The 13,763-nt window shown below is 37.9% G+C and overlaps 1 protein-coding gene across 2 annotated transcripts; it reads right to left on the reverse strand.

The window, feature by feature from the left end:
• Positions 1–371: 371 nt before the first annotated feature.
• On the reverse strand, positions 372–11,658 carry LOC133517443 (CCR4-NOT transcription complex subunit 7-like). 2 transcript variants are annotated; one of them, XM_061850773.1, is made up of 8 exons: positions 10,724–11,658; positions 10,511–10,615; positions 9,778–9,887; positions 7,569–7,682; positions 6,871–6,989; positions 6,315–6,472; positions 5,284–5,424; positions 372–3,905 (listed from the first exon to the last, which is right to left on the reverse strand). In XM_061850773.1, exons 2-8 carry the CDS (start codon positions 10,613–10,615, stop codon positions 3,789–3,791), a joined length of 864 nt encoding a protein of 287 aa, XP_061706757.1. In that variant the 5' UTR covers positions 10,724–11,658; the 3' UTR covers positions 372–3,788. The 2 variants fall into 2 exon arrangements, with proteins under 2 accessions (XP_061706757.1, XP_061706766.1); XM_061850782.1 differs by having other exon boundaries at positions 10,511–10,626.
• Positions 11,659–13,763: the final 2,105 nt, after the last annotated feature.

The following is a 13,763-nucleotide window of genomic DNA, read 5'->3' on the forward strand; positions in this document are numbered from 1 at the left end:
GCCTCGGCCATAAGGAATCGGGTGCTGCTCAACAACGCCTCCTCCACATGCGTAGGTAAATTATGCCTTTCATTCACGATCAATTTTAACATGTAACAGTTTAAAACTGTCGTCCAATAATTGCAGGTTTCGTTATCCCTTGTTCAGTTCTGAGTACTAATCTTGAGCTTTACGTTAAACAAGTAATATTAGTGCTCGTCTGCGTCACGACTTATAGTTGATTGACGGTGGTGTTTGTTCGTTCCTATCTGCTCAAACAGCACTACCACATTTATTCCACACATAAATAATCTGAGATGGCGCGGACTATTGTAATTAGTAGCCAACAAATTTCTTATAATTATTAACTGTAATTATAAAATCATTTTTTGTTTCAGTCATGCCTCGCGTTTTCCAGTTTATTATTTACGTTATATAAATAATGTTTTATAATTTGATATACGTAACTTACTTACAGGTGATGGTTACAGAAGTTACAGTTTAAGACACAATTTTATATTTAGCGGGGTCATGTTTGAAAATAATAATAAGTAATCCTATCTGCAAGTATGTACCTGCAAAAGTGCATACTTACTTAACGAACGAATTGTCAGCTGTACAATAGTAAGACAAATAAACATGGTATTGCTGCATGTTAATTATAATATCCCTTACATTAATGTCAAAATACAAAAAAGCTTTGCATCGACCTAATACATGATTATAAATAAGTATAAGACACGTAAAAAAGAGACACCAAAATAGTATATAAAAATTAAGTAAAATCACTTTATTATACAATAATCATACCAATCGTCACACAATAAAATATCAACCACTGATCCCAGGAGCCGAAGCCGAATCATAGGAACTAGATGTGGTTCGTACACAATGCCCCTTCATGAGGCTGGCTGTGTTCCAAACAAGACGACATTGCGATGTCTTGTTGCAGTCTCAGTGCTTTTAGCTATCATACCAATCGTCACACAATAAAATATCAACCACTGTTCCCAGGAGCCGAAGCCGAATCATAGGAACTAGATGTGGTTCGTACACAATGCCCCTTCATGAGGCTGGCTATGTTCCAAACAAGACGACATTGCGATGTCTTGTTGCAGTCTCAGTGCATTTAGCTATCATACCAATCGTCACACAGTAAAATATCAACCACTGTTCCCAGGAGCCGAAGCCGAATCATAGGAACTAGATGTGGTTCGTACACAATGCCCCTTCATGAGGCTGGCTATGTTCCAAACAAGACGACATTGCGATGTCTTGTTGCAGTCTCAGTGCATTTAGCTATCATACCAATCGTCACACAGTAAAATATCAACCACTGTTCCCAGGAGCCGAAGCCGAATCATAGGAACTAGATGTGGTTCGTACACAATGCCCCTTCATGAGGCTGGCTGTGTTCCAAACAAGACGACATTGCGATGTCTTGTTGCAGTCTCAGTGCATTTAGCTATCATACCAATCGTCACACAGTAAAATATCAACCACTGTTCCCAGGAGCCGAAGCCGAATCATAGGAACTAGATGTGGTTCGTACACAATGCCCCTTCATGAGGCTGGCTGTGTTCCAAACAAGACGACATTGCGATGTCTTGTTGCAGTCTCAGTGCTTTTAGCTAGAGTAAGGGCCAGTTGCGCCAAAACGTCTGTAATCGTAATCACAGTTATTCGCCAATATTTGCTTGTATCTCTATCGTAAAGTGTTATATTTAACACAAATCAATTTATTCACTCCGGTTTTTTTTTATTAAGAATAGGTAAGCATTTGACCACTATCTTGCCTGATGGTAAGTGCCGATGCAGTCTAGGATGGAACATGCTTACCTAAAAGATGTCTATTCACTCTCGATTTAAAAATATCCAAGTTATAGTGGACCGGTTATGCTAGCCTCGCTGTGGCGTGCATACATTTTTTTTTAAAGTGCGAATGTCGAATAAAACTAAAATTAAGCACCAACAGCTTTCATTAACACACGATACTAGTTGGGTTGAGATGTGAGCCCCAATATTAGGCATCAGTTACGTCTATGCTCCCAGAGCGTATCGAAGTGAGTAGTTACGAGGGTTGATTGAAAAATTCGCGGCCTGGCCAATTAAAAAAAACTTTTTTCTTTTTTCTGCCGCTATTTTGAACTGTCATTATTCAACTGTCTTCCCGCGAAATTTCAATTGGCGTCTATATTTAAAATAAATTTTACGGCATATTTAAAGTTACGTGTCGGTAGATATCGTGAGAATAGAGAAATTAGAGCAGCGTGCTCTGCATAAAAAAGGATTGACACCGAAGCAAATTTATGATGATATGCAAAGTACATTAGGGCAATCCTGTCCATCATATACGATGGTGAAAAAATGGACAGCTGAATTCAAGCGTGGACGAGATAGTATCGCCGATGACCCTCGTCCCGGAAGGCCAACAACGGTGACTAACACGGACAATGTGGCAATTATATGCGAAATGATAACGAAAGACCGGCGATTAAAGGTGCGGGAAATAGCTGACATCGTAGGCATCTCTTATGAAAGAACTCAAAATATTATAGTCAACGAATTAGGTTTTTCCAAGGTGTCGGCGAGATGGGTCCCGAGGCTTCTTTCGGTGGAACAAAAAATCGCTCGCCGTACTAATTCACGTGAATGTCTAGACCTGTATGAAGCCGATACTCAAGACTTTTTGGACAGATTTGTAACTATGGACGAGACGTGGGTCCACCACTATACACCAGAGACCAAACAGCAATCGAAGCAGTGGGTTCGTCCTGCCTGAATTATTGCCCCACCCACCCTATTCACGATATGATTTAGCACCGTCGGACTTTCATCTGTTCCCCAATTTAAAAAAACATGGGTGCTATGAAATTTTCCAGCAACACTCAGGTCCAAGCTGAGGAGGATGCCTATTTTGAAGGTCTCGAGGAAAGCTTCTTCAAAAGTGGTGTAATGGCTTTGGAATCCAGATGGAACAAGTGCATTCAACTCGACGGGGACTATGTAGAAAAATAAAAATAAATTAAAAAAAACCTCTGTTTTGTTTTTAATATTCAGGCCGCGAATTTTTCAATCCACCCTCGTACATGCGTTTCGAGGCAAGCTGCCCTAATAGTAGACAGCGATTAACGCCCTTATTCATAAACGTGTACTAAAGTTACGATGCCGCTAATAATCGTTTGTCCGTTTCCATCATACCAATACGTCGGAAAGGGACAAACGATTATTAGCGGCATCGTAACTTAATACACGTTTATGAATAAGGGGGCTAGTATTTACAGCAATTCAACTTCGGTATGGACACACGACCTGCCTATTTCTGGGATCGTGTTAAGCACTTAGAAATTGCATTGGTGGTTCATTGCCCTGGTTAAAAATAAATGTTATTATTATGGTTTTTTTAGTGAAATAATGTTTGCCACTGTAAAATAGTTCAACACCGGCTGATGACACACTTCATTTCATATATCTGGACATTCGGCTTAAGGAAATCTTAAAATTATGTGTAAAAACGTAACTAACACATGTGAAAATTGATAAAAATATGAGTCAACTATTAAAAAAAATTCGATACTAAAAATATTTCCATTCTTTTCAAATGGTAAAATATTTTTAAAACCGAGGACGCACTGTAACAATTAAGGAGTAAATAATGTTCAATTAATATTCATATGCGAGTTCCATTCACTTTAGAGTCTCGGGTATTACGTGAGTGACGCACTGGCAGGACGGCGGGCCGACGCCGGCGCCGGTCACTCGTGCAGGTAGAGGCGCGGCGACGGGGCGGGCGCGCTGGCCTCCGCCGATCAGGACGAGGTGCCCGCCTCGCCGCCCTCCTGGAAGGTGCTCGCGGACGCGGAGAACGGGGCGCCCAAGCCGTACAGATGCCCGCTTGAGCTCTCGATGTTGTCGTCGAAAAATATCTGCAAGGGAACAAGCGATTTAATGTTATTAACGGCCATCACTTGTGTCACATTTTTAAATCTTCCAGCTTTATTTACAAACAATTGGCTACTTGACTGTTTTTTATAAATAATGTCAATCGATCTTGATTTTCCTGAGGATCAAATGTCTATATAGGGCTCATGGCATTTAAGCAACACAAAGATCATAAATGAGAGTTAAAGTCTGACGCTCGCACTCTATGACTGAAACGCCTCTAACAAAATGATAATGTGATGTGACGTCACATCATATAAGTCTGTCCTAAATGTATGGCAGATCAAGGAAATTGCCATTTGACCCTGAAATATTGCGTTTATGTGTATAGTTGTCATACAATTTATTTTTCAATTAAATGTAAGGAATCGAATGGTACCATTTTCTTTTCTGTTTTTGAAAGACAAAAAAAAATATTTTTATTGAGACTTCGGAGCCTTGTATTTTTTTATAATCACAATATAATTTTTTAAATTCCACTTTTTTATAATGGATGGCTCATTTTCTATCCATTTAACTAAATTTTGTTATAATATTTAACATCTGTCAAGTACCCAATTATTTTTTCTATATAGACAAGCTTTCATCATTGAGACGATTCTAACAACAAGGATAAACCCAATTGATAGATCAACTGGCAAGATTTGATTACATTTACACCAGAAAACACTATCACAAATGAAACTAAATAAAAGCTTATTAAATGGTGTATTCTTCTACCAAGCATAGAAAGGAATAGGCGTTTCATATAAATCATTCCCATTCGTCCCCACCCCGTGTATGGCAGCGATCACGTGGGGCGATGACAAATAGGAACACACCTATTAAATGTTTTTTTACACGTCGGTGGCAAACAAGCATACAGCTCGCCTGATAGTAAGCAGTTTCCATAGTCTATGTATGCCTGCAACTCCAGAGGAGTTACATGCGCGTTGCCGATCCTAACAATCCTCCCACCCTCGTTGAGCTTTGGCAACCTTATTCACCGACAGGAACACCACACTATAAGTAGGGTCTAGTGTTATTTGGCTACGGTTTTCTGTAAGGTGGAGGGTACTACCCCAGTTGGACTCTGCTCTAGACCTGGAATGACATCCACTGCCCTACCACACAAAGCGAGATGACATTCACAATGCCCATACCTCTCTTGTGGACGTAGTTAAGGACGTACCCGGGTCCAAATGTGTTAGCAAAATATACACAGGTTAATTCAAAAACAATGAAATCCAAAGTTGTAAGAGTAAGCGAGAGAGCGGCTGTTAATTTCAAATTAGGTTCGTAGTAATTGTATTATTTCAAATGTTTCAGTATACTCAGCACATTCTTTTTTAATTCGGACTGTTCTGACGAGCACAGCAATACCTCTTTGATCTTGAAGAACGCCATTCCAGTGAGGTGAGAGTCGGAACCAGCCTGGTGCTGCGGTCCAACGCGCCGGAGCTCCAACTGGTCTGCCACCTCCTGTAATCCACCCTTCAGATTTTTGCAGAGCTTCATGAGGTACTGGAAACAAATTCAGTTACTCAAAATCTGCCTAGCTCTTGATAAGCAGTAGCATGTACATAGAATGTTGCTAGGGTGAAGGAATTTTGGATGGCCCTACCCTTAGCTCCTTGCCTTGGTCTTGGTATATTTCTGATTATTTAAATTCTAAAAGAAAAAAGTTTTAATTATCTGTTTTCCACTACAAAACAGCTTAATTTAAATATTTTGTATGTATATATATCTAACAATATTTTAGGTTAATAGCTCTCTAGTCAAAATAAATGCTTTCCGTTTTATTCCCCCATAATAACAACTAGCCGTACATGTAATATACCCGAAATTAGAATAAAAAAATACTCACATACATATACAGTCAGCAATACTATTTGCTTAGAACCTTTGCATACAAACTTCTATGCAGGAGGGTCACTTTTCCCTGCATACTGTACATACATATTTAACACTTTCGCGACCAACGTTTTCCTAGCGCTACGCTCGTAGCCGATCCCAGCGTTTTCCCGCTTTGTAGAGGAAAGCGACTAGGAACGGAGAACCCGCCGAGCGGTGTCCCCGGTACTCTAATGTGTTAAAAATCAAAATGACGATATCTTCCGGTCATTACATAATCCACGCTAACGACATCGATTTAAACAAAGTTTTATTTGCCCTATTATCAGTTTTAAAACCTCGCGTGATTTGTGCGCAAGCCCTAAAACATGCAGCCAATATTTCTCCCTCAAACGGTATTGTTATATTGGTTATGTGTTAAGTTATTGTCAATAAATAAGGACAAATTTTGGTAAATTAGTAATTTATAATAGTCTCGGTATTTTGGAGCCTTTTTATACATAAGCCGATTGACAAATAAAACGCATATGAAGCCACGCATTTAGTGAACTTGAACTTACCTTGACATCGTAAACTGTAGGGAAATACAACCGTAGACTCTCAAAGAAGTCATTCTCGTCTTGTGGTAGGTTCTGGTCGGTCAGCAGCTTGAGCAGGTAGCCAAAGTCATACCCGGAGTGAAAGCTTAACCATTTGATGTTATCCATGAGAACAAGGCCTACAAATAAATAAGAAAATTAGCCACAAGCAAAAATATAGTTTAGAATATTGTACACGTAACACATGTATTAAGAGTGGGTTATGGTCACAGCAAAATTTAACTGACATTGTTTTACAATGTATACATTCCAAAATACATTCATCGCATTGTTAATCAACAAAAATATATAAAACATCAGTATAGTTTAAAGCCTGAAACAGGTTCCAAATCACTTCTAATAGGTACTTGTCTTAAAGTAACTAACAACAGGTATAATAATCAAGCTTATAAAAAAGTTTGTTTTTTCTGAAAATCCGTCAATGTATCGTCAGACACGTGAACAAAACCCCACAAGGCCAACTCAGTAAATAAACTATTAATTTAAAATAAAGTGAACTACTCGTATTAAAGTCTACCTGATGTCATGAGCAACTCGGCAAACTCTAGCGGCTCGATGCCGTCCTCCTCGTGCTTCCTGAACTGGAGCCCAGAATTCTGCAATAAGTCTATGGAGTCCTGCGCATACATGTCTTCTCTGTAAAACAAATCAAGTTTATTGATTATATAAAATACAATAACTATAGTATATCAAACAAGTCAGTAACTGAATAGTCTATACTCACTCACTCCTCTTTAAGGGATTATAATACTAGCACAATAATAAGACAGTATGATTACCTTTGTTTACGCTTCACTGACTAATAACTCTTGCTAAGCTATAAGTAAGAAAGAATGACGTTAAGGTTCAACCGAACCATAAGCATTATTGTAGATGGCAGTAAAATAACTTTTTGACTTCCGAAGTATATATAAAAAAGCAACGTCATCTTAATCTTTGACCATGTTAATAGGTGGCATTCCGATAATACATATTTTAGTTAGTGACAGTTCTGTTCTGTTGCACCAATTTGCCCAACCAGTTTGTCCCTTAAGTGCAAAATTGTTATAAAAGGCTCCTGCTTTTTATCATTGAATAGTAACTCAGCCAATAAAACTTTCATTTTAGTATCTATTTAAGATACAAAAATGCACTTTAAATCTAAGTACTTGAGAATGTGATTTGCATAAAATATTATAGAATCTGTATCGAACTAAGTACACATTGGTGACTCACTGTAAATTAAATTTGAAGTTGAATTGCCAGGTGGTGTAGCCTGGCGGTGTTTTTCCATTTTCGTCCATGAACGTAAGGCCTAGCTGAATGATCCTCAACAAATCCACATTGCACCTAAAAAGGAAAATGGCTTTAGAGTACAAAATGTTACTGTTACGAGTAACAACATGAGGTTTTAAGTGCATTGCAATAAATGGTAAGTAGTTAAACACCAGTAAATATTATTCAGTGAATTGATTCCATTGTATTGCAAAATTTAAGGTGGTTCTCCCTATGCGAATTACACACAATTTTATTCATAGAATTTCTCTTAATACGTTTCTTTCCTGCACTTTAAACCTTCAAATTTAAGTAGGACATATTCGTTTGTCTGCGCGAAAATAAAAATAATGACCAGTTATTCCATAATATTTAGATTCAAGTTTACTTGTCCGAATGATCTTCACACGATGGCGAGGTTAAGTTTAATCATAGCCAACAAAGATGTCACTTTAATGCTTAATTGTTTTGTATTCTACTTTACTTATTTCATACATAAGTTTATAGTACATGCCTCACACCGACATACATACATGCACAGAGAATTGATTGTAATAGAGGGGTAAAGTCTAAGAAAAAACGTGCCCCTTAGTTTGTACATCCAAAACAGATGGCGCCGTACCGCGCTATATATTTCGCGGTCACTGAATTGTCAAACATCAACTTCTGTCTTTGGACTAATTGTAATTGTTAGAAGAAGCACTATGGTGGAAAATAATTTTAAAGGCATATCGAACTGTTTTGTGCAGTCGGTTTTTTCTTTTAAAGATTATTTATTGGTATCGCCAGGAGACTTGGATTGGAGAGGTGGATGATTACACACACAGCTACATAGAGTACTAATTGCAAAAATAGTATTGAATGAATGAATGAGTGAATGTGACCTAAGCGCAAAATATTAAGCTAAAAAAATTAAAAAGCCTTGAAGAAACATATTGGTCCATCCTGCAGTTGGCAGTTCAACTTACTATTGGTACGGAAAAGAATACTAATTTCAAAACATCGCTATTATTAAATGATTTTGTTGTTGTGTGCAAGACTTCAACTCTCACACCCGAAAAAGATAGTGAAAAGTGCCTATATTACAAGTTTTAAGCTTTTAGTAAACCAAATAGACCCTAGACTCAAGAAAAACAACATTCTTTCTTGATGTTCCTTTTGTAATCATAGTTACCTGCTAAGACTCAGATCAAGCTAAGTTTGCAGCAATTTTGATAGCCCAGCCTATGCAAGTGTTAAGTAAACGTCATAATTTCATAGAAGTTTGACATTTCAATTAACCCTTGCACTGTCTCGGCTGTCAAAATTGCTGCCAATTTGTCTTGACTCTAAACTAATATCCATCACAAAAATTTCTCAATTTGATTAATCTAAAAAGCAGGGACCGGCCCGCTAGCTCTTATAAAGGGTTTTGTATGGGTTTTCATAAGGCTTAGCTCACCACACCCTTTGCCTGACAAAACCCTTTCATTTTGCGTTTAAAGCCCTTGTCTAAGTACTTACCAATATGGCGCTTAACCATATATCCAAATACCCTTGCAAAACCCTTATCATCCACTCACCAATAATAGCCTTATAAAAGGGTATGCTTGCTAATTTAAACCATTGTTCATAAAGCACACATTACTTCGCACCCGTTAGTGATTGATCCTTTATTGTCAGTGTCTATTTTACTAAGGGTCTGTTTCACAACGTCCTAGTGAAGTATCAGATAGCTAATTAACAAATAAATTAACTGCCTGATAAAATTTCCTGTAAACTTTGCACTTTACCTACCAGTTAAGATTTGAAGACTGAGATTGTGAAAGGCTAACAATGACTTTATTCATCAGATAAGTGGCAAGTAGCACTTGGACATTGTGACACAAGCCCTAAAGATTGCAAAAAGTTTCATGAGTATAATAGTCAATCAATACTGGCCACTTTCAAAAGTTGGCTAAAATAATAAGGGAAAGCTTTATAAAAAGGGCTAAATTGTCCGGGTCACCCTTATAAATGGCTAGCTTTATTGTTTGGATTTGGATTGGATAGTCAATTGCAATTGGAACTGGTAAGTTTTTTTCTAGGTTAGCTGTTTTAATGGGATGCCCATTGAACGGCTTTTATCGAGGAAAGGGTAGTCCGGTCCCTGCTAAAAAGCATGCAAGAGATGAGTGTTTATTAAAGATACCTCAGTAGTTGGTACTGGTAGTCTGCAGTTGACCTAAATTCACCAATAGGCCTTGCTACTACACCGGGAAACTCTGTGTCCATAGCAACCCAGTGGTACTTCTGCACCACCTATTATAAACACAAGCCTTTTTGAAAAAATCATATATACACAGTACTTGTCACATTACTTACAACACAGACAACTGATGTACAATAGATGGTATATACAAGAATAAGAATTCGCATTGTTAGATGATAGAAATGTTACACATGGGCAAGGACGTAAGGTAGGTAGAATAAAATAAATAAATACTTGCATACAATCTTACACATATAAGCTCAACACTAAGCCAAGTTTGTAGTATAAAACAGCCATAGTATCACTAGGACCCTGGTCATAGATTTTTCATCATCTTTGGAAAATAGCGATAAGCTTGCCTTGTGTTTGTGTCTTAGAATGCGAGTTCCTGAACCTGTCTGAACAGCAGATGCTACACACTATATGTGTCACTTGATCTAATGTTGCATTATGGCCAAGCAAGACTTCATATTATGCATTGCTGCTGCTAAAAACAAGCTGCAAAATGTTTTCTATAGTATTGTAGGTTTTAATGAATCAACACATTCGCTGAAGCAACATTTACACAAAAGAGTCACAGGGTAAGTTTAAAACTTGTTAAATACCTTAAAACGATATAGAGTATCTAACAAATATTGTTCATAAAGTTTTATTAAAACTTCTCATTACATACCTGTCTGATTATTTGAAATTCTTCATGAAGGTTGGAATTCCACACGTCTTTGATGCCCCCGTCGCCAAGAGGGGGAAGCTGAGCCCCGAAACTGGCGGCGGGCATCTACAACATTACTGTAGTTTTAAATAGCCTACATTTTTAGTTCTAAACGTAACGTTATAAAAAAGTACCTCCCATTCGATGAAACTTAAAAACTCACAGGAAACTTACTTTGAACCTGTAATCCGTCTCCGTGTTGGAGGCAATCTCGTTTTTTTTCGACGCCGTGGTTTATTTAAATACCCAAAACCTTAATGATTTCATAAATATCTTGTAAACTCTACAAGTTGAAAAAAAAAACGCTTTTCTCAACCTATAGTGCAAGTCTAAAGTTCATAAATAATGTTTAACAATCAGTAACATTTCACAGGATTAAGAAATAGCTGCTTTGTTGGCAAAATAAATTACTCCTAACGTTTTTAACTAAATAAATGCAACTAAGCCAAAAAATCACGGAGCGAAAACTGAAAGGCTGACGCTGTCCCCTCAATTTGACAGTTGAGTACTTTGAGTATTGCAAGATTCAAAATAACTGTCAAATTAAGCAGTTTTACACGATTAACAAAAATTTACTTTAATTTTCGGTTATACATTGATCGGCATCTGAAATGGGCTCATATCATACCTAATTTTTTTTTAGCTTACTGTAGGCTTCTACAGCTGTGTCATTTTCATTCATGCCTAGCCTGGCATAAACACCACGCCACCATGTGAATCATGTGATACGTTAATACTTCCAGCGTAATCGTGTAGATGGCGTTACAGCACGAATTAGACTTTAGGCTAGTTCGGACTACGTTATATAGTAATAGGGGATATTACGCGAAACTCTGCGCAGGGGGCGCCACTAAAACGTACTGATTATATGCTCTTTGGGCGCCAATACCACAATCCATCACAACCTGAGGGTCTACCGCGAAACAAGAAAACCGAAATTTTGTTATCTAATCTCTTTATCACTCTTGCTTATTTTTTATATTTTTATCTTTATTTAACGAGCTTAGTCTAAAAGACGATGCCGCTCAATAGTACACGTCGAGAAGTGTTCTTACACTAAAACACTTAAAAGCTAAACTGATCATTATTTTCGTCTTCGGATCCCCACCATCACCATACTGAACAGAGCTCTTGCTTATTTGAGCGATGAAGAGGCAGATAACTCAATTTCGATTTTCGTATTTCCCGGTAGGCCCTTCGTAAACAAACCGCCGGGATGCATCAATGTCATATTTTATTATCTGTTAACCACCAACATCGGAGGAAAAAACGTGCTGGCTGCATCAGCATCGTAGTCGTAGTGGAGTATGTACAGGAAACTTTATGATATGTGTGCAAGTACCCATCTAATAAAGAAGAGTTGTAAAATTAAGAGAGTGAGGACACGTAATAAGCACGTCTCCAACGTAGGCCTTTGCTTTGACCTTACGTGGAGGCCCCCAAAGCTCATGGCCAAAAAATCTTACCGTGGCCAGCCAATTTTTTCGACGTAGATTACCGATATTGTAGCGAACTTTGCTCTTCTCACGCCAGATTTGTCAGCCATTCCGGGTTGCTGCTGAGCCGCGATCCTACGACCTAATTGTCAAAATAAAGGGTCCCGCGAAGGTCGAAAACCAAAAGCACTTATCAAGCCGTGCTTTCGATTAAGGTCAAAGGCCGAGCAGTAGGAGAACCGTGATATGTTCGATTTCAAGCCACTCTTTTGCAGTTCGGCGTTAGGTCTTATACGACGCTAGGCTAGTAGGCCTTCTGCTTTAAGCAAAAGTCGATCTTCTGCTTCATTTTTACTTGTCCATAGATTCAAATTCAAGCATTCCTCTCTCGCAGCTGGACTTTCTGCCTTACTCACAATTCGCTACTGGTTGTATTGCATGATAATGCTCCGGACGTCCAGCCATTCATAACTCGCCATTGGTCAATTTCAAGCTCTGCTTTCTTCCAGCTCGATTTTTGGCCTCATTCGCACGCGCCGATCGAACGCTCCGCGTCAGCCTTATGAAAAGCTAGACCTTAGATTTTGCCTTTAAAAACACTGATTTAAACTTTCACGACTTAGACCAATCAAATTAGATCAAAAAATAGCGTTTTGAGGATTAGTTCCCTGCAAGCTGGAAATTGTTTTAATACTTTCATTTGGTCCTAAATGCGTGTAATCCGAGTTTTCTCCATCCCAGGAGGTGTGCGTACATTTTGATCTAAAATAATTGTTCAAGAACGATTTGTTGTTGCTGCTAAGAGATCCTTCGGAGATATTTTTTTCCTTGGATTGCCAAACCACTCGATGTAGAAGCAATCTACCATTAATTACAACGGCACTACCATAGGTTTGGTGGATCAGACACTGATGACACTCAGAAGGCGTATTCAGATGATTTTACCAAAAATAAGGAAATTAGAAATGGCGGCCAGTTTTTTACAATTTTGGCTATGAATACATATGCAGGTATTCGGATCCCCAGATATCATTTTATCATGATTAGAACAAACTTTACGCCGGACGTACCGTTTTCGATCTGCCTACAAGCAAAAAACTAAAAAAGAGGAAAAATTTATGCACACCTCTTGGGATGGAGCAAATTCGGATTACACGCATTTATAGGACCAAACGAAGGTATTCAAACAAATTACCAGAGAAAAAAAACTGGTCAAGCGCGAGTTTGTTTTGCTTGCGCATCGAGGGTTCCGTACAAGTGTATAGCTATAAAGGCGAAAGACTTTTGATCAGAAGCACCTATACTAATTATTATTGTGTACAGCTCCATCTATCGGGAAATTGTCTAACTAATTTACGCAATGTAATGCACGTATGTTTTTCGACGATAATTCTCTATCATGTAAACCGATTTTAAAAATTGTTTTTTTATTTGAAAACGGTGTTTTAAATATAATCTCATAGAAATTTCAAGTGTAATAAACACACGTAAAGTTGGTTAAATTGCAAACTAAAGTCGTAAATGTATTTTTTTCCAAATTTTTCCAAATTAATTTCATAAACGAACTTGACATTTTAATCTTATATTGCATAAACGTCGATAAAATATAACGTTATAAATATAGATCTCGTTGCCATAAGTATTAAATACCTAGACATAAGAAATATTGAGTGCCCTTACAGGGTGTCATGTATCTTCAAACTGTAACACCTAATGTATAATGAGCATGACTGCAATACAATAAAGAATAAATAAAGAATAAATTTCAAATCGATAGC

The sequence above is a fragment of the Cydia pomonella genome, chromosome 1 (genome assembly GCF_033807575.1).
Source record: "Cydia pomonella isolate Wapato2018A chromosome 1, ilCydPomo1, whole genome shotgun sequence".
Lineage (NCBI taxonomy): Eukaryota > Metazoa > Arthropoda > Insecta > Lepidoptera > Tortricidae > Cydia > Cydia pomonella.